This window comes from Myotis yumanensis, unplaced genomic scaffold, assembly GCF_028538775.1.
Source record: "Myotis yumanensis isolate MYYU_CA2020_CCGP unplaced genomic scaffold, mMyoYum1.0.hap1 SCAF_9, whole genome shotgun sequence".
NCBI lineage: Eukaryota > Metazoa > Chordata > Mammalia > Chiroptera > Vespertilionidae > Myotis > Myotis yumanensis.
The window spans coordinates 53548631-53568937 of NW_027223760.1; the positions used below are offsets into that span (position 1 = coordinate 53548631).

At 40.1% G+C, this 20307-nt stretch overlaps 1 protein-coding gene across 1 annotated transcript in view; it reads right to left on the minus strand.

The window, feature by feature from the left end:
* The window catches only part of THSD7A (thrombospondin type 1 domain containing 7A), a 305592-nt gene that overhangs the window by 180904 nt on the left and 104381 nt on the right, over window positions 1-20307 (minus strand). The window contains exon 2 of the mRNA XM_070424355.1: window positions 13858-14689. Within this exon, the coding sequence (XP_070280456.1) occupies window positions 13858-14689 (832 nt within the window). The remainder of the gene's footprint in view (window positions 1-13857; window positions 14690-20307) is intronic.

Consider the following 20307-nt stretch of genomic DNA (forward strand, 5'->3'; position numbering starts at 1 on the left):
ACAATTAAGGATGACATAATTAAGAAATACTGAGTCGCCCAGCCAGCATGACTCAGTGGTTGAGCGTCAACCTATGAACCAGGAGATCATGGTTTGATTCCTGATCAGGGCACATGCCTGGGTTGCAGGCTCAATCCCCAATAGGGGGCATGCAGGAGGCAGCCAATCAATGATTCTCTCTCATCATTGATGTTTCTCTCTCTCTCTCCCTCTCCCTTCCTCTCTGAAATCAATAAAAAAATATATATATTTTTTAAAGAGGATCTCTTTCACATTCCATTCTCTCCTTTTTGGAAGGGTAAATAAAACCTGGGGAGTGCAGAGTCTGGGGAGCATTCCCAATTATAAGGATCAAAGTGATATACGTGGAGATGCTTAGCAAAAAGTAGAAAACCTTAGCTGTCAATCAGCCTAGAAGGTATCAACAGGCACAGCCAGCGGTCCACTGCAGTGGTCTGGTGTGATCCCAGAGTGCCCTTGGCTCTGGTCTATTGAGGAACTGTGACCCCAAATAAAATGGCAGATTTAAAGTCTATATACTGTTTTAGGAACATGAAATAATTGACCACCAAAATAAAAAAGGCAATGTCTTTGCCCTCTTTCTACTACTTGCCAGTGTTCCATTTAGCTAACCCAGCCATCCTAGCATTTTGTCCCTTATTTATCAGAGTTCTAGAAATTGGAGGCTAACACCAGGCAGGCAACAGAAGACACAAACTATTGAATAGAAACTGCCAAGATTGAATTTGCTCTTAAATTTATCCTGTAATGTGCATTGGACCTCATAATTCCCAGGGCTGAGATTTTAGGATCCAGGCATTCCTCATCCTTTTCTTGGATTATAAAGATGATCTAAGCCCTGGCTGCCCAAACTCTTAAGATTTGGGGCCTCCTATCCATTCTGACCCATTCCTGTGTATGAACATATAATTCTGTCTCTGCTTATTGGAAAACCCCCCACATTTCTCTGCCGTACTATTCAAGTCATCAGGCGTCCATGCTACAGTTATTTACTACTATTTACATGCTCCCTTAATTAGAGTCCTACAAGTTCTTCACTATAGATAACCTGCCCATTCCTACTTCTCAGAGTTTTAAAAAATCATGATTGACTTGGAATGCAAACTTCTCCCATCAGATCACTTAGGTAAATACAAGCCATTTTGGGGAACTTGGTAAAATTCTATGACCTTAGCAAATTTCTCTAGTCAATATAGATGCAGCTTTCTCTTGAAAACTTTAGTCATTTAATCTTAGATTTATCTGTTAATTAAGCATTTTTTACTAACCATGAATTATATCATATACAGCACATTAAAGACACAAAATATCTGGGTCTGTATAAAGTTATAGTAATTTAAAGTAATTTTACTTATCTTTTTCACTTTTTATTTTTCTCTCCTTGTCTCTCATGCATAAAATCAAAGATATCAAGTGAAGAAACAATGGTTTACACATAGCTGTAACTATATGGCATCTTTATATTTTTGTTTACCTATTTCTTTCTCTCTTTTTTTTCACTATATGGGATCCTTGGTACAGTAGAACCAACCAGAGAATTATATTTTTTATAAAAACTCTTTGAAAACTGGCATGAAAACTAAAATGTGTCAGTATACCATATCTCATATGAAATTCAAAAGTGTGCAAATTTCAAACTATTGAAAATAATTTATGACAGATTCATAATTATTAATCTCGAGTTAGGATATATATATGTGTGTGTGTATACCTTTTACTATGTTTATTCTTATCCATGTATTTATAGAAATAGTGGTCTGGCTTATAGCTATTAGTAGTGTTTTGAAAACTTTTTTTAAAACCATAGAGAAGAATTATCAGTGGTCATAATTGATTTTTCTTTATAAAAAACCTGCTTTGTTTGTTCCAACACTTCATACTGTGCATGACTATGCCAGCATTCCAAGATCTTTTCAATACAATGGCTTCTTGTATTAAGCACGGCCCAGTTATTTTGTTCATTTACAATTCAGCTGCTGGTAAATACTAGCTAAAAAGTTTTCCATGATCACATCCCTTTTAAAATCTAGTATCGATGACCGCATATTTGTACTAAATAGAGAATAAACTATCTGTCAAGGAAACGTTTGGGGAAAAGCTAAGTAATTGCTCTATAATAAAATGATACAAGATTAGAAAAAAATGATATACGATTAGAGAAAAAATGATACAAGATTCGAGGGGGGAAAAAGGTGGAAGTGTGAGTAGAGGCCTAAAATAATGCTCAGTAATGCACAATTTTAAGAAGGAAATAAGATAAAATACATGACTGAAATACAGACTCTAAAAGAGTGAACATATTCTTGATTATGTTACACAAATAGTGCATGAATGATTTATTAAAGTCCTATCCTATGTGGATTTTTTTTCCTTTTAACATTACTTCCTCCCATTTAAACCTTTCTTGTTATATTCCAGTCAGAGGGAGACTCAGTACCACCCACCTAAAGCTAACACAATTCCAGCAAATAAATGGAAACAATGGATGAGATCACTGTTCCTGACAGAGATGCAAGGTCACTGCCCCAATCCCTGGCCAGGCTGTTCCAGGAAGTGCCAGCTCAAGAAAGTTTCTCAAGGAATCTTGTTCTCACACCAGTTCAAGGAAGAAAGCTAAACTTAGAACAATCAAATGGGAGATTCTAATAAAGCTCTGAATAAAAGCAAGGGAATTGGAATGGACTTTAAAGTTCATGTGAGGGAAGATTAGGCAGTGATATCTACAATGTGGCTTAAGGTTAATTCCCTGCCTTAAATCCTTTCCTTTCACTTAGACATGTTTTAAATGCTACCTAAGAGCTCTCTTTTGTTCAACTGTCCCATGATAGGATCATCATTTACACCAAAAAACTCCTGAGAGGTGATAGAGAGAAAAGTGTAGGAAAGAAGATATCGTAAGCATGATGAGACAGTCACACCATTAGGATGTGGGAAGTGACCCTGGTATCACACTGACACTTCTGAATTTGTTATGTTTATAGGTATATATCAACAATATTAGCTTTTAGTCCACCATCATCAATGCCAACTAAGTAATCCACCTATATAATAAAGGCTAATATGCAATAGACCAAACAGTGGAATGACTGGTCGCTATGACACACACTGACCACCAGGGGGCAGATGCTCAACACAGGAGCTGCCCCCTGGTGGTCAGTGAGCTCCCCCAGGGGGAGCGATGCTCAGCCAGAAGATGGGCTTATGGTTGGCGAATGCAGCGGCGGTGGCAGGAGCCTCTCCTGCCTCTGCCTCAGTGCTAAGGAGCAGCGACCTGAGTGATAAGGAGCAGCGAGCAGATGGGCAGTAAGGAGAGAGGGGTTCTGGACTGTGAGAGGGTGCAGGTCAGTCGAGCTGAGTGACTCCCCCCCCAATACACGAATTTCGTGCACCGGGCCTCTAGGAGTAATTATAAAATAGCTTAGTGGCTTCAAGATGTAAAAACAGGAGGAATAGACAAAATGATAATGTTTGTAAATGGACCAAAGATTAGACTAATTAAAATAATGCTCAGAAACTATTGGAGTACATTTATAATATTAAGAATGATACATTTTTTACTTCTATAAGGATTATATTTTATTAAACTATGAAACAGAAATTGTTTAGTATTAACAAGGCACAATAATACTGAAATATCTTCTAAGTGCTGTTTCCTGAAAGGCACCAGCATCTATATTCTACATTTTATATATTCTACATTCTCTTAGTTGAATGGACTAAAAATCACTACCATCAATAATATACTTTTCCATGGATAGTTTAAGATTTTAGCTAAAGATAACATGAACCCATGTGATCAGCAAAATATTATTTCCTTTTTTCTTTATCTTATACTTAGTTTTAATTACTATGATTTTAGTAATGTATATAGCGTACTTTTATAATAGTGTGTGAATTTAATTTTTAAATAAATAATATATATACGGGGATGTGCTCAAAACACTGTTTCTAATAAATGTGGAGATGACTGACCCACAAGGTATAAAGTCCAAAAATTTAAGCTTGACCTCTAAGATTTCCCTGGCTTCTCTTGTCTAGTTTCTCATCCCTTTATAACATAATATTTATATTATATTAAAAAGAGATGAGGAGGGGCCATTCTTTTAGGCCTCTACTCACTTTTTCCCCTCTAATCTTATATCATATGAATAATCCACATACATCATATCCTTGCACAGTGAACCATTACTGATGCATAACTTGGTACCATTGCACTTACTGTTCTCATATTTTTCCTTCATCACCCTCTTCTATCTTGGTACCATTGCACTTACTGTTCTCATATTTTTCCTTCATCACCCTCCTCTATCTTTTGCATACCTACCCGTCCTTAATTTTACCAGCAGTTCCTGTATAAAGCTATTCCTTATCCTGTCAACTTCTGTTTAGGAAGAACTCACTAACTCAGCTGCCACTTGCACGCACTCTGTCTATATATACAGACGTAAGATAGGACTTCTGTTTTTATATTACTTTTTGTGTCATTCTTTCCATAGCAAAGAATAGTTCCACTTTGTTTTTGTTCTTGCCTATTGATTCCAGCACCCAGAAGGTCTCTATGTCTGTACTTTGTTGAGCAAAAAAGTAAATTGATAAACACTAAGTTAATTAACTAATAAGTAAACCAGCAACAACAAAGAAGTAGTTCTCTTGCTCTAACACTGTATTGTACTATATATCAGTTCTATCCGGCAGGGTTAGCAGAATACAAATTGTAAACTCTTATGGGCTAAATCAGAAGAGTTTAATGAAAGGATTATTAAAAGTGTCCCAGTGTTAAGAAAAATCGTCAAGAGTCGGTGAAGCACCCAGGGACTAGCAACTCTGGGAAGATGATCATCCCAAGGTAATAAAAGAGCAGAAAGAAAGGATTCATGAGAACCTGAGAGGGACCTGCTAGTGGACAGAGCTGCAGAACAAAACCGCAGGAAAGTAGCCACTGATCCAAGAAGACGGGACTAAATACTCCAACTTCCCTTTCCTCCCACCTTCACATACATGGCTGCTGCCTCCCATGGGTGGAATACAACCAGAAGAGAACTAGGAAGCCTTATTAATGTTATTCTTATTAATTGTTATTGATTAGTAATGCTCAACAATCAGCCTCTGGGCACATACACAGAATCAGGAAGGGGTTTGGATTGGCTCTCAAGGGCAAAGTGCCCCGTCAGCTCTACATTTCGAGAGAAGTTAAGGTTCTCTTGTAGCCATATACTATCTAAAAGGACCGTGGGCCTCTTGACTCCATTTCTTTAATCAAACGTGGCCAGCAAGCAGCTGAGGCAGGCTTCTGAGAAATGATGATGGGCACCTTGGCAGGCAAATCGACACTGGGTATCACAGAAAGTTCTTTAACCTAAAAGCCTGCTATTTATGCATGAGAAGTAGTAATGTCCTAAATGGATTCTGAATAACCTAAAAGTAGTCAGCATTACTTTAAATAGTGGGCTATTTACTCCCTTCTTTTTGCAGTATTATTATTCACGAAAGTCATGATGTGGGAATGAGCCCTCAGGATCGCATGGCACATCCGGTGAGTAAAACCATGCAGTTACTTTCAAGACTACTGAGAGCTGTCTTCTTCCATATTTACTACATATGTATAAATTTGTCTCCATATTCTACTTTGAACTGGTTTGTGGAGATGTGAAAAATTAACTAACTTTCTACCATGAAAGATATATAGGATTTTATATCCACAACTTTAGCTATGGTTTTTGTTCAGAGTTCATTAGAATCACAAAAATTGGAAGCTTTTAGAGATTTTTCAACTCATCCTTCTCTTGAACATCACTATTCATTCCCTGCCCCCCCCCCCCCCACACACACACACACATACACATATGGTTATGGATGAGAAAATTGAATCCCAGAAAGTTTAAATGACTTATTCAACATTGTGTAGCCATGAGTACATAGGTTTCCCTATTCTTATTTAGTACTTATTTCCCCTACTTATCCATTATTTAAATTCCTCTCTTATTGATTCAATGAATTTTCAGGCCTTTGTAAAGCTAGTGGTTTTATATTCAACTTTTATATCTCTGTTCTGGAGAGCAATCCTTAAAGAAAAGAATGGAGTAGTTAACAACTACTTTTCCTTTTTTTAAAAATTGATTTGAGAGAAAGAGAAAGGCCCATTTGTTGTTCCACTTGTTCATGCATTCATTGGTTGATTCTTGTATGTGCACTGACCAGGGATTGAATCTGAAATCATGGTGTAGCATGATGATGCTCTAACAAACTAAACTCCTCAGCCAGGACCAACAACTAATATTCTAAGGTAAAATAGGAATCAGAAATGAAGAGACTGATTGTGTTGAGAAGAAATACAATTTACTGCTTAACAGATTTAATCTTGAAGTTGAAAGAGTGTCAGAAAATCATAAGTTTAAAAAAAATAGAAAACGACTTGCATATTATTCATTACTATTTGAAATGGTAAGGCTGAATTTAAATAAAGATGTAAGAAAATAAAATTGATAACAAAATGATAGAAAAATATTCCAAAGTGTCAGTATTTTAGGGGTTACAAAACCATTCTCCTCTTCATGTTTTACCCAGTTTTTTTAATACTTTTTTTTATTTTAGAGAAGTTTTAGGTTTCCAACAAAACTGCAAGGAAGATAGATTTCCCATACACCTGCTGCTCCCACACATGCATAGCTTCCTTATTATCAACATCACCCATTCGAATGATGCTTTTTAAATTATTAAATATATAATTTTAGAAAGGAAGGGAGAGGGAGAGATAGAAACATCATTGATGAGAAAGAATCATTGATTGGCTGCCTCCTGCATGCCCACACTGGGGACCAAGTCCTCAATCCGGGCATATGCCCTGACCGGGAATCGAACCATGATATCCTCGTTCATAGATCGATGCTCAACCACTGAGCCAAGCCGGCTGGGAGAGAATGTTACTTTTTTATTTTTTACTAAGGATGAACCTACCTAGACACATCATAATCAAAGTCTATAGTTTACATCACAGTTCACTCTTGGTGTTGTGCATTTTATGGGTTAGGACAAAAGTATAATGCCATATATCTACCATTATAATGTCACATAGAGTATATTTACTGCCCTAAAAATATTCTGCATCCCCCCTATTCATCTCTCCCTCTTAAACATTGGCAACACTGATTTTTTTTAATGGTCTCCAAAGTTTACCTTTTCCGGAAGTCAAATAGTTGAAATCATACAGTCTGAAGCCTTTTCAGATCGGTGCTGTCACTTAGGAATATGCATTTACATTTCCCCCACTCTTTTCATGGCTTGATAGCTTATTTCTTCTTAGCACTGAACAATATCCCATTATCGGAATGTAATACACTTTGTTTATCCATTCACCTATTGATACAATTGCTTCCACGTTTTGGCAATTTATGGGTAAAACTGTTATAAACACCCATGTGTAGATTTTTTTTGTAGACATAAGTTTTCAGCTCCTTTGGGTAAAGATCAAAAAATGTATCTGCTTGATCATATAGTAAGAGTATGTTTAGTTTTGTAAGAAACTGCGAAACTGTCTTCCAGCCAGCAATTGCCACCAGTAATGTAAGAGAGTTCTTGTTGTTCCACATCCTCACCAACATTTGGTGTTGTGGGTTTAAGGATTTTGGCTATTCTAATAGGTATGTGATGGTATCTTATTGTTGTTTTCATTTCCATTTCCCCGATGACATATAATGGGGAGCATCTTTTCATATGCTTATCTGCAACCTGTGTATCTTCTTCATTGAGGCAGCAAGGTCATTGATTCATTTTTTAATTGTATTGTTGTTTTCTTTTGATAAGTTTTAAGAGTTGTTCATATATTTGGGGTTACAGCATTTTATTAGATGTGTGTTTTGCAAATATTTTTCCCAGTGTAGCTTTTCTTTTAATTCTTTTGAACTTTTGCTGATTTTTATATTAGATTTTGGACCTTTTTTCTTAATGATTTGTGAGCATTCTCTATGTATTAAGAAAATCAGCTCTTTGTCAATTATATGTAATGCAAATATTTTTTCAAACTTATTTTTTCAAATAATTTTGGTATTTGGGTTTAACTTAGTTAATATTTTTCCTGAGCAAATATCAATCTTTTTGTATATGATCCTTGAATCTGTGGCCTAATTTGTCCTTCTTTATTTTAAGACTTTAAAAACATTCTATCTTTTTTCTAGTATTGGAAAGAAACATTTAAAAGTATTGAATGACACCAGGACTTGTTTTGGTATAAAAACTGACAAAGGGATGGGTGTGTTTTTTTTCTTATTATTTCCTTAAATGGCAAAGCAATTGCCCCTCAAACAAAAACATGTTTATTTTCACCCAAATTGGAAACTGGAAATGCTCCTTCTACCACTGGAAACATAGCTTAATGTTTGGGGGATCTTTTTTCTAGACTCAATTCTGTTTGATCTGATTATTCATGTACTAACATAGTTGTTATTATTATTCATGGAATAAAATGCATTTAATTTACTGGTGACGTTGGTTTGTTTTCTCTTTACTTTTATTTTCCAGAATCTTCCTGGCTTTTATTATAGACTTATTTTTCCCTTGGTAATTGTCAAGAACACGAGGGAACAATTGGTGTATTTACTACATGTTCTAAACAAGCACGCATTTATTGTTTCACTTTTCAAAGTCTGGTGTTATTGCAGAACTTTCATAGTTAAGTTTATTTCAGATTTTTTTTACTATTTTAAATGGGATATTATAATTCTTTGTTTCCATCAATGTTGAACTAATTGCTGTTTGCATCTAGGGAATATATTGATCTTGGGATATTACCTTTCTGTCCATCTATCCCATTGAGCTATTCTGTTGCTTATAAGATACTTTCAATTGATTATCTTGAGTTTTATAAAATTTAGTGGGGGGGGGGGTCTTAATTTTGCAATATGCTTTTCAATTTTCATTTCTTTCTCCTTTCAACTACACTGACTAATACTTACATGGATGTTAACTATCAGTGGAAATAATGTGATAGCCTATCTTATTTTTTGCTTTAAAGAGAATGCATCTAGTGTTTCAGAACTGAGTATCATTCTGGCTTTCAGTTTGATATCTCTGTCTATCTCTCTCTATAACAATTGCTATATATCAGTTCTTCCATGCGGATATTATTTCAGTCTCTTCCAGAAGAATATTGGCCCTGTGCAATTTCAATCTATGGATTAAAGTCTTCCTTAATTTAAGTACATTTTTCTATTATGTTGTTATGTTTTTGTTTTGTCTGTTCTGATTTTTCTGGTCCTATCTCAAGTATCACCAGAATTTCATATAGTGATATTTTGTTTCATATCCATCATCTTTTTTACAAATAATTACAGTTACCTGATGTTCTGCAACTGTTTACTATATCACTGACTCTTCTTACCACAGAATATTTTCTCACATTTTGTTTCTTCTAATGTGAATTTCATCTTTTCTTGGTTTAGAATTCTCCATTTCTTTTGCGCACTCTGCCAAATCACTTTTAAGCTCGTTCAGTTTTCTTAACTCTTCTTTGACTATTGAAATTCCTTCTTTTTGGTTCAGAAAAAAAAAATATTACCTTTTACACCTTTAGTTTCGTGGAGAACTGTTTGCCCATACTTCCATGCCAACTCTTGGCCTGGGAGTAATACTCTATTTAAGCCTGGCTGAAACTCACTGGTTCACAGGGAAACCTGCTATGTAGGTGGTGTGTGTGTGTGTAGTTAATTATAACTCTCTTCCACTGGTCATCAAACTTTAATACCTCAGTCCCTCAAACAGATAGCCTCTCCTTGGTGGTAACGGCACAGTGAGTTTCCTTGTTCAGGCCTGCCTACTATGCCATTCTGTTTTCAAACAGAACTCAGAGACTCTTCAGCTGCCCATTCACTAACACAGACCAGGCCATACACAAGGTGGTATCATTGGCTTGGCCCCTTAGAAAGTTCAGGCTACTTAGAGATTTTGAGTTCATAAAAGCTGCAAAGACATAGTGCTGCTCCAAGTTTCGTCCCTCAGTTCCATCTAATTTTACCACATTCTCCAAATCTTCTCTGCCAATTGTGGTTTGGCACTATGACTGTTTTTTATTAATATAAAAGAATGGGACTTCTGTTTGCATTTTTTATTCTTATTGATTTCAGTCTGTTTATAAAACAGAAGCAGGACAGATCTATCTTCTTTAACTTGGAAGTTCTAGCAGTAAATCTGCTAAATTTATTTTTATTTGCCTACAAACTATTTCAACAATACTCATAGAATTATTTATCTAAATTCATCTAGTTATTGTAATAAGATTTTTAAGCCATAGTAATTAATTTTTCATTCTCTTTCATGATAAAATTTTTTCTCAATTTGATATGAGAGGAGACACTTTAAATTTAATCACCGAGTCCATGGTCTATGGCCTTGTGTTTTGATGGTGTGATCCATTTACTTTTCATTTTAGTAGCTCCACTGTTGTACTCTAATGTTTGAGCAAAATTTAGGGCAAAATACCTGGTTTTTGTCTCTTCTTTACTAACACTTCAACTTTCCTAATCATATATGCTTATTCATGTATATTCTTATGTATAACTAGAGGCCCGGTGCACAAAAATTTGTGCACTCGGGGGTGGGAGAGTCCCTCAGCCCAGCCTGTGCCCTCTTGCAGTCTGGGACCCCTCGGGTAATGACCACCTGCTGGCTTAGGCCGGCTCCCTGAGGGGATTGGGCCTAAGCTGGCAATCAGACATCCCTCTGGCAGCCTGGGAGACCTCGGGGGATGTCCACTTGCCAGCGGGGAGCAGGCCTAAACTGCAGACGGACATCCTTAGTGCTGCTGAGGAGGCGGGAGAGGCTCCCACCACCACCGCTGTACTGGCAGCTATCAGCCTGACTTGTGGCTGAGCAGAGCTCCCCCTGTGGGAGTGCACTGACCACCAGGGGGCAGCTCCTGCATTGAGCATCTGCCCCCTGGTGGTCAGTGTGTGTCATAGTGACCAGTCATTCCCTATCATTCTGCTGTTAGAGTCAATTTGCATATTATCCTTTTAATATATAGGATAGAGCCTGGTGCATGGGTGGGGGCTGGCTGATTTGCCCTGAAGGGTGTCCTGGATCAGGGTGGGGGTCCCGCTGGGGTGCCTGGCCAGCCTGAGTGAGGGGCTGATGGCTATTTGCAGGATGGCCACAGCCCCTACAGGGTGGGGGTCCCCGCTGGGGTGCCTGGCTAGCCTGGGTGAGGGGCTGATGGCTATTTGCAGGCTGGCCACAGCCCCTTCAGGGTGGGGGGTCCCCGCTGGGGTGCCTGGCCAGCATGGGTGAGGGTTTGATGGCTGTTTGCAGGATGGCCAAGCCCCACAGCGTGGACCCTCACCCCATGAGGGTGTGGCCATCCTGGGTTAGGGGCTGATGGCTGTTTACAGGCTGGCCACGGCCCCCAGCCACCCAAGCTCTCAGTGGAGGCTGGCTGGAAGCAGGTATCTGGGATTTATTTATCTTCTATAATTGAAACTTTGTTGCTTTGTGCGGAGGCCACAGCGGGCCAGGGCAGGCAGGAAGCTTGGCTTCCTCCATTGCTGGGGTAATCAAGCCTCTTGCTTGCTCCATCTCCGTGGCTGCTGGCTGCCATCTTGGTTGGGTTAATTTGCATATAGTCGCTCTGATCGGCTGGTGGGCGTGGCTTAGGACGTAGCAGAGGTGTGGTCAATTTGCATGTTTCTCTTTTATTAGATTAGATTCTTAAATAAGAAACATGTTAATAACAAATTTGTTGAACCTAACGTTTCACCTATGCCCTAATAAGTTACAACATACATGCACTATCATTTTATTAGAATAATTAGATATGGTATTTCTAATATAAGTCCCTGATAAATGATCTACAGATTTTAAAATATATTTATTTTGAACAGCTGCATGGGTATGTGAGGCTCTATGCAGTAGGGGGTTCTATCCTAATTACACTCTTAATTGAGTAGTCAACATTAAATTAAATGTCTAAACCATGTTAACCCAGTGACATCAGGAGACAACTCAAGTTGTCTTGGAGACTCAAGAAATCAGCAGAATAAGGACAGTCATAAAATAATAAAAACAGGGATTGACTTGAAAGTACACTTGACACAGAATCAGAGGTGAACACACACACACATACATACACACACACACACACACACACACACGGAGTTTTAAGGAACCTGGACAATGAAGGCAGGAGAGCAAGCAGCCCTTAGCAAGACCAGGAAAGGAGTTGGGCTGACGACACCAAAATGGAGGAAGAGCAAATTACTGTAGGGCTGAGAGAAAATACAACTGTGTCAGTGCAAAGAGGGGAGGAAGTAGCAAATATCCTAAAATCAGTGACTAGAACAATGCTATACTGAGAGAAATTCTTGTCTTAGATAAGTCAATTGTTTGTTTGTTCATTAATTTACACTATATCCTGCACTGAAAAAGGCTTCAAACCAACTTTTGAAAGCTGTAGACAGCAAAACACTAGGCAAAAATGAGCGAAGAAAAATAATGAGTGTGAGAAACAGACGAAGCCAATGGAATATGTTAGCATACAACATGCATGTCACACAGTCCTATTATGTTCCCAACAGCCAAGGTAAAGAGGAAAATGTCATCTGTTACAGGACTTCCAGGGGCCATAAGGAAAACAACCCAGCTGCTCACCAGAAGCACTGGGTTGAGACTGCAGTGAAGTTTCTTACGTGCTTTTAATTAAAGAACAGATGTGTGATGAAGGAGGTGACATTTCAATGTCATTTCTACAATATATATGAAATAAAATTCTGAATGACGTTACCATGATTTCTCTCAGTTCAGTCCAAATCATAACTGCATAAATATTTCAGAAAAGGCAATTATGCAAATTATCCACCTAAGCCACTTCCAGATGGTATGGCTTATCCAAAAGCAAAATTCAGAATATCTGAAAAACATCAAATCCTTTAGCTCAGTGGTTCTCAACCTTCTGGCCCTTTAAATACAGTTCCTCATGTTGTGATCCAAGCATAAAATTATTTTCGTTGCTACTTCGTAACTGTAATGTTGCTACTGTTATGAATCGTAAATATCTGATATGCAGGATGGTCTTAGTGACCCCTGTGAAAGGGTCGTTAGACTGCCAAAGGGGTCGCGACCCACCGGTTGAGAAACGCTGCGAGTTTAGCTCATCCTCAACAAATGATCCTCAATGAATATTTTCACAATAAAGCTCACATGAGAAAGTTGTTTCATAATATTGTCATTGTTTACTCAGAGATAATTTGACAAATAATTCTGGTCTAGAAAATGCAGTCAATTAATTACATATTTTCTAAACTAGAAAACTCATGATTAAATACCATCTACTGATCTTAATTTCTGCTGATTTCCCCTTTTCTTCTCTGGCGAAAGTTATTCCATTTTATAAAATGTGGAAGAGAATTATTCTTAGCTATAGCTCCCTGGGTTGTTGTTTAGATTTTGTTTATGGGGTAATTATCAAAATACTATAAACTTGGAGAGATTACAAGTGTGTCTTATTCTAAGTAAAATAAATATCTGAATTCAAAATCCCCAAACTCTGGCCTTTATGTATTTGTTTTTTCCCATTATAGGTGTAAACAGCACTATTGACCTAAAGAAGCAGTATCAGTTCTTAGAGAATCTCTCATTTTAACAAGAAAATTGAAATGAGCTCAAGTTGTACAGTGCTAAGCATGAGCAAAATAGAAATAATGCCAGGAAACCCACAAAGCTTAAAGTGCTAAACGTTACACCCTGGGTTGTGTGCACGTGGGTTTCAGGAGTTAGCAGAGCATGTCTGAAGGCCTCTCTAGCCCAACGTCTTGACAGAGAGCCACGGAGTAGTTAATGGTAAGGAAATGTTACCTCAAATCAGCAGCTTGCCCCGTCTTGTTCGTACACGTGACCTCTCTGGTCTGATATCCAATCTGGATGTCCCAGTATTTGTTCTCCTGACGATTCTGCCTGTTCCTGTTTCTCTTTTTCTTAATAAGTTCCCGGGCCTCTGGATCCTTCACTGCTTTTCCTCGGTCCCGCTCCCGTTCCTTATTCTTCCCGCGCCGCCTTGCCTGCCTCGCTTGCCTGGGGTGGGGCATGGTGCACGTGCTCCAGGGCCCCACGTGCAGGCTGTGCGGGCTCTCGTCAGCCTCGCACCGGCTGGACTGGCACACCTGAAACTCCGTCAGGTTCGGGCAGCCCGAGCCCCCGAACTGGGGCGGCGCCACCACGTGGCGGGTCCGGTGCTGGAGCCCGCTGCCGCACGTCTTGGAGCACTCGGACCAGGCGGAAAACTCAGACACGATGCAGTCCTGCTGGCAGGGGATGAGGCAGGCCTGCTCCAGGAGCGGCTTGGGCTCGAAGTACTCACAGATGATATCCTCCGCGGGCGTGTCTTCCTCCTTCTGCATGCACGTGACCTCTCGCACCTGAATGCCTTCTTCCCCCTTCACGCACTCCGGGGCCTTCTCCAGGCTTTTGGAGATCACAGGCTGGCACTGGTTCCAGGGTCCCAGCCTCCAGTCGTACAGCTCTTTGTGCCAGTCACAAACCTTGAAGCAATGCTGCTGGTTGCTGGGCCTCTCGGCCTGCTTGCAGTTTGTATGCAACGTCGTCCATCCTTCCACATGCGCACACCACACCGCCCGGGTCTGGATGCCTCCTGGACCACAATCGTCTCCCATGCATCGGCCCCATGGACCTAAACATGACACAAGAGTTAACAGTGCTACCATAAGGAAACTATAGGCTGCTTTACGTTCCAGAAAGACATTTCAAGATCTAGTACAGGAACTTCCCTGAAGTGTGATAAAGTAGGTCTCCGTACAGGACTTTTGCAAAGTAATGATCTGCACTCAGGGGAACTGTGTCAGACTATCTATATCAGGTAACTGCTGGGGCAATTTCACTCTGGGTCCTTTGGGGATTATTAAAAGTTTGCTTTTAGTCATTTCCTTAATTTTAGGCTGTTAGAGAGCCCATGCTCGTAGAGGACATCAGAAACTAGTCACAGTGAAAACTCTACTCCTGCCTCATAACCATCACCCACGTCAGTAACTGGGAAAGAAAATGGACCCATGTGAAGAACTTAGTCTCCCACAGGCTTTTCTTCTCCCGAGCAATTAACTATTTTGTAGAATATGCTCTGTTCTGCCTCATTTTCTATTGCTATACATTGTAAGAGTCTAATACTATAGAATAAAAGGGTAATATGCAAATAGACCGAACAGTGTCACTACCGGTCACTATGATACACACGGACCACCAGGGGGCAGATGCTCAATGCAGGAGCTGCCCCCTGGTGGTCAGTGCACTCCCACAGGGGTAGTGCCACTCAGCCACAAGCTAGGCTGATGGCTGGCGAGCGCAGCGGCCCGCCTCAGTGGCAGCAGTTAAGGATGTCCGGGTAAGGATGTCCAACTGCAGCCATCGGTTGGACATCCCCTGAGAGCTCCCGAACTGTGAAAGGGTGCAGGCCGGGCTGAGGCACCCAACCACCCCTCCTGCCCCGAGTACACAAAAGTCCTGCACTGGGCCTCTAGTAGTTTTATATGTGTACTAGAGGCCCGGTGCACAAAAATTTGTGCACTCGGGGGGCAGGGGGAGGGGGTCCCCCAGCCCAGCCTGTGCCCTCTCGCAGTCTGGGACCCCTCGGGAGATAACGACCTGCTGGCTTAGGCCTGCTCCTGGGTGGCAGAGGGCAGGCCCAATCCCTAGGTGCAGCCCCTGGTCAGGCTCAGAGCAGGGCCAATTGGGGAGTTGGGGCGCCGCCCCGTCATGCACAGAGCAGGGCGGATCGGGAGATTGCGATGCCACCCTCAGTCACGCTCAGGGTAGGGCCAATTGGGGGGTTGGGGCACCGCTCCCTGTCACACTCAAGGCAGGGTCGATGGGGAGGTTGCGGCGCCACCCCCTGTCACACACAGAGCAGGGCCAATCAGGGGGTTGGGGCGCTGCCCCCTGTCGCTCACAGAGCAGGGCCCATCAGGGGGGTTGGGGGTCCATACCCTGTCACTCACAGAGCAGGGTCAATCAGGGGGTTGAGGAGCTCCCCCCTGTCACACACAGAGCAGGGCGGATCAGGGGGTTGGGGCGCCGCACCCTGTCACACACAGAGCAAGGCCCGTGGAGGGGGGTTGGGGCACCACCCTCTATCACCCACAGAGCAGGGCTGATCAGGGGGTTGGGGCGCCGCCACTGTCACACTCGGGGCAGGGCCGATGGAGAGGTTATGGTTCTACCCTGTCACACACAGAGCAGGGCCCGAGGGGGGGCGGGGGTTGGGGCGCTGCACCCCGTCACACACAGAGCAGGGCCGATCAGGGGGTTGGTGCGCCGCACCCTGTCAAACACAGAGTCGCAGGGTGATCAGGGGATTGGGGAGCTCCCCCCTATCAGGCACAGAGCAGGGCTGATCAGGGGGTTGGGGCGCCTTCCCCTGTCATGAACAGAGCAGTTCGAATAGGGAGGTTGTGGCCCCGCCCCCTGTCACACACAGAGCTGCAGGGCGATCAGGGGGTTTGGGCGCTGCCCCCTGTCACACTGATCCCGGTGCCGGGAGGCATATTACCCTTTTACTATATAAGATAGAGGCCTGGTGCACGGGTGGGGGCCGGCTGGTTTGCCCTGAAGGGTGTCCTGGATCAGGGTGGGGGTCCCCACTGGGGTGCCTGGCCAGTCTGGCTGAGGGGCTGAGGGCTGTTTTCCCGAAGCGGGTGACTGAAGCTTCCAACCGCTCCTTGTTTTCTTTTTTTTTTTTTATTCTGGGCCAGCTTTAGCTCTGAGGCCTGGCCGCTGAAAACATCGATACAATGTTGCTAAAGCCCGACTGAATGAAAGCCGGTTTCTGGTGTTTTGTTTATCTCCTTATTTGCAACATAGTATATAGTTTCTTAGAGTTGCAACTGAGAGGCCGGAAAGTGAGGCGGGGAAAGTTCGAGTCTGCAGCAAGCAAGCCTCATGTTCGCTTCCAGCTGCCTGGCTGCCGGCCGCCATCTTGGCTGACAGTTAATTTGCATATACTCACTGATTAGCCAATGAAAAGGGTAGCGGTCGTATGCCAATTACCATGTTTCTCTTTTATTAGTGTAGATGCTTTCAGAAGTGTTTACTTTCTGGTAATCAAAGTGGAAATCATCATTTAAGCACATTCTGCCTTTAAACTTATCATTTCTCTCATTTCCCCAGTGAAGCATAAAAATAGATGAAAGAATTTAAATTTAATTAAAAGACTATGCAATTTTCTGAACATTGAAGGGTTATTTGGAGTTTCTTCAATCTATTCATTTCCTAGGTGTGACCTATTTGGTATTATAGAGCAGTATGATGGGATACTTAAGTCAGTGGCTCTAGTGTGAAATGTGGGCCTTTTACCTTTGAATCCTTTTAAGCATAGATTAAAATCCTAATGCATTATTCTCTTTTTTTGTGTAGGAAGATAATAGGACTTAAGTACTTTAACAGACAAATCTGTTCAATTTATGAAATTGACAATTATCTAATTTTGAAATTTTAAAGAAACATAATGATCACATAATTGCGTGATTTTCAAAATTTGCTCCATGGAATTTGATAAATTATTTGATGTAGCCTAGAGCCATCTTTAATAGGTCATATGGGAAGGTGCTGACCAGCATATAGGGTTGGACTTCAGGGTCTCCTAACCTCACCTTTCTGCCCTCCTTCCTGAATCTGCATTGTTGCTGCTTTAAGGAAAGTTCCATTGTTATTATTTATTTCTATACATTTTGAGATTATACATGAGATTTTGTCTAACAAGATGTTTCTATTGCTGTAAAATGAAAACCACTAAATGAGGCCAACAGATTCACTCTATGAATGAAAAGAACTGGCGACAAGAAGGGGAAGTGATTTGCCAAGTTCACCTCTTGAATGAATAACAAAACCTTGATTTCTGATTTTATTTCTGCTTTTAATTTTATGATTTAGCCTAGATTTTAGAGCTCAAGACTTAGGTATACCTATACAAAATAATTAAACCACAACGAATAAAATATGAAGAATGTGCTTATTATATTTAATGTAAACATTTACTTTTATTTATATATCAAAGTGTTTATAATTTGATAATGTTATCTTTGTTACAAATGGAACAATGAGTTTATAAATAGAAAAGGGATCAACTGAAAATATTGTGCTAACCATTATTGCATGAAAATAAGAACTATTTGGCATACCTATATATCATTGCTTTATGAATCCCATATGTGAAAAGTTATAAAGGACTTGAAATGCATTTACAGAAACAGTCTTCCCAGAGTGCTGATGTCAACACTTTGAGGTAAGAAAGCCAGTGAGTTTGTTATATCTGCCCACATGCAATGCCTGATGATATTTTAATCTTATTTTTAATGTGTCAAAGAAAAATATATACTTATAAATTTGTCAATGCTCTCTTGATGTTTTGTAAGTATTCAGTTTAGGAATCACAGAACCTAGGATCCTTTTCAATAAGGGAATATAGTAATATGTATAAAATTTTACAGCGAATTCCACAGATCTTTGGTATTTATTCCTTTTCCCCACTGTGCTTGACCAAATCAGTAATCCTTATTTCCTACCCTAAACACAGCATATAAAGATAGATTTATGTCAGGCTTTCAAGCTAGAAGTTATATGCCGTCACATCTAAAATTCACAATGTAAGTGTCTTGCATTAATTCAGAGTCTAAATTCCAGGTATAACTTGTGGAAACTTCTTGATATTTTATTGTTTTCTAATCTTTTGTATTAATTGTGAAATTATACTGATTAATCAGATTAGGACTATTAAGAAGTTAGTCTTTTAGCCTCAAAGTAAACATTTAAAATTTTTATAGAAAATTGTAAATTTGGCACTTAAAAATACTTGGTTGATCTCTCCCCACGGGGGTGAAGGCATGAGTGGGGGTGGGGGATGGGAGGCCATAGGGGGGGGGAGGGTAAGGGCACATATGTAATACCTTAATCAATAAAGAAAAAATACTTAATTGTACCATATATTTGATGTCAATACCAACAGAAAGAAAGAAATTGAGTTCAAGAAAACTTCTACAGTATTTCATACATTGATAAAGAGTAAGCATATCTATGGTTTACTTAGATAACCAGAAAAAGCATACATTCTAAATACAAATAAAATTCAATTTTCATTCCAAAAATATCATCACAGATTCCTATTAACCATCTATGCATAGATAAACATGTTGGGCTTATTTTATTCCAAGTATATTTACATTGAAAACCAGAAGACAGGCAATCCTGAGAAAATTCCATGGAGATCTATAAAACACCCTCTAGGGCTAGGCTGAAGGGAGATAAAACATATGAGGGCACCAGCCAAAGTGGAGGTGGCAAAATAATCACAAGTGAACCTGAAAAAAAACTCATTCACTTTGCAGGCATTAACTGCTGTCTTATCTTTTCATTGCACCTTGGGTATTACACATGTCCAATTAACAGACCCTTTTGAAAAATCAGATCTTTACCATGGTAGACCCGATGAAGGGCTGTCTCCTTCTTTCCTCCAGCAGTTTTAAAATAATCACACAATGAACAGAAAGGGGACCACATCTAAAATTGCTCTTGACAGCTAAGATTGTTAGCCCAATTAGCTACCCTGTGTCATGGAGAACACATGTTTCAAAGGCCAAACTGAAAGCACAATATGCAAACTCTATCAAGGAAAACACAAAGAAATCCTCTCCCAAGTACAATAGGGGACTGTGATATTGAACTCCTATATCTATGCATAATGGTAAATTGTAGCTCTCTGCCTCCTATTACTAAGAGTGGGAAGGGATGGAGTTGGAAAGGTGGTGTGTGTGTGTGTGTGTGTGTGTGTGTGTGTGTGTGTGAGCGCGCGCATGCAGAAATGTTTGCTTTTTAATAAGAACAGAGAGAATTTCCCTGGGGTTAAAACTTGCTTCATTTATTGTTCTTGTTCACTATAACATAAAGGAACTTGGACTCCAAATGCACAAAACAAAGGATAGGCCCCTTTTTACTTAAGGCCTTGGATAATGTCCCTTTATAAGAGGAAATGTATTCCTGCATGCCGATTTGTAGGATTCATTTAGTATCATGCAAAAATACTTCTAGGATATAGGTCAAAAATATATATGTAGAACATTTAGCCTGACAGATACTATGTAAACCAAGAAAGAAATGCTGGATGTCTTATTCCACTAAAAAAGTTTGAAGCGACTGTTTAGATATCCAAATATTTATGTAACTGATAGACTCACAATAGAAATATTTTCAGTTGAAACTGATACAAGATTATGCAAAATTGTTATAACAACTTTAAATGAGTGCTAC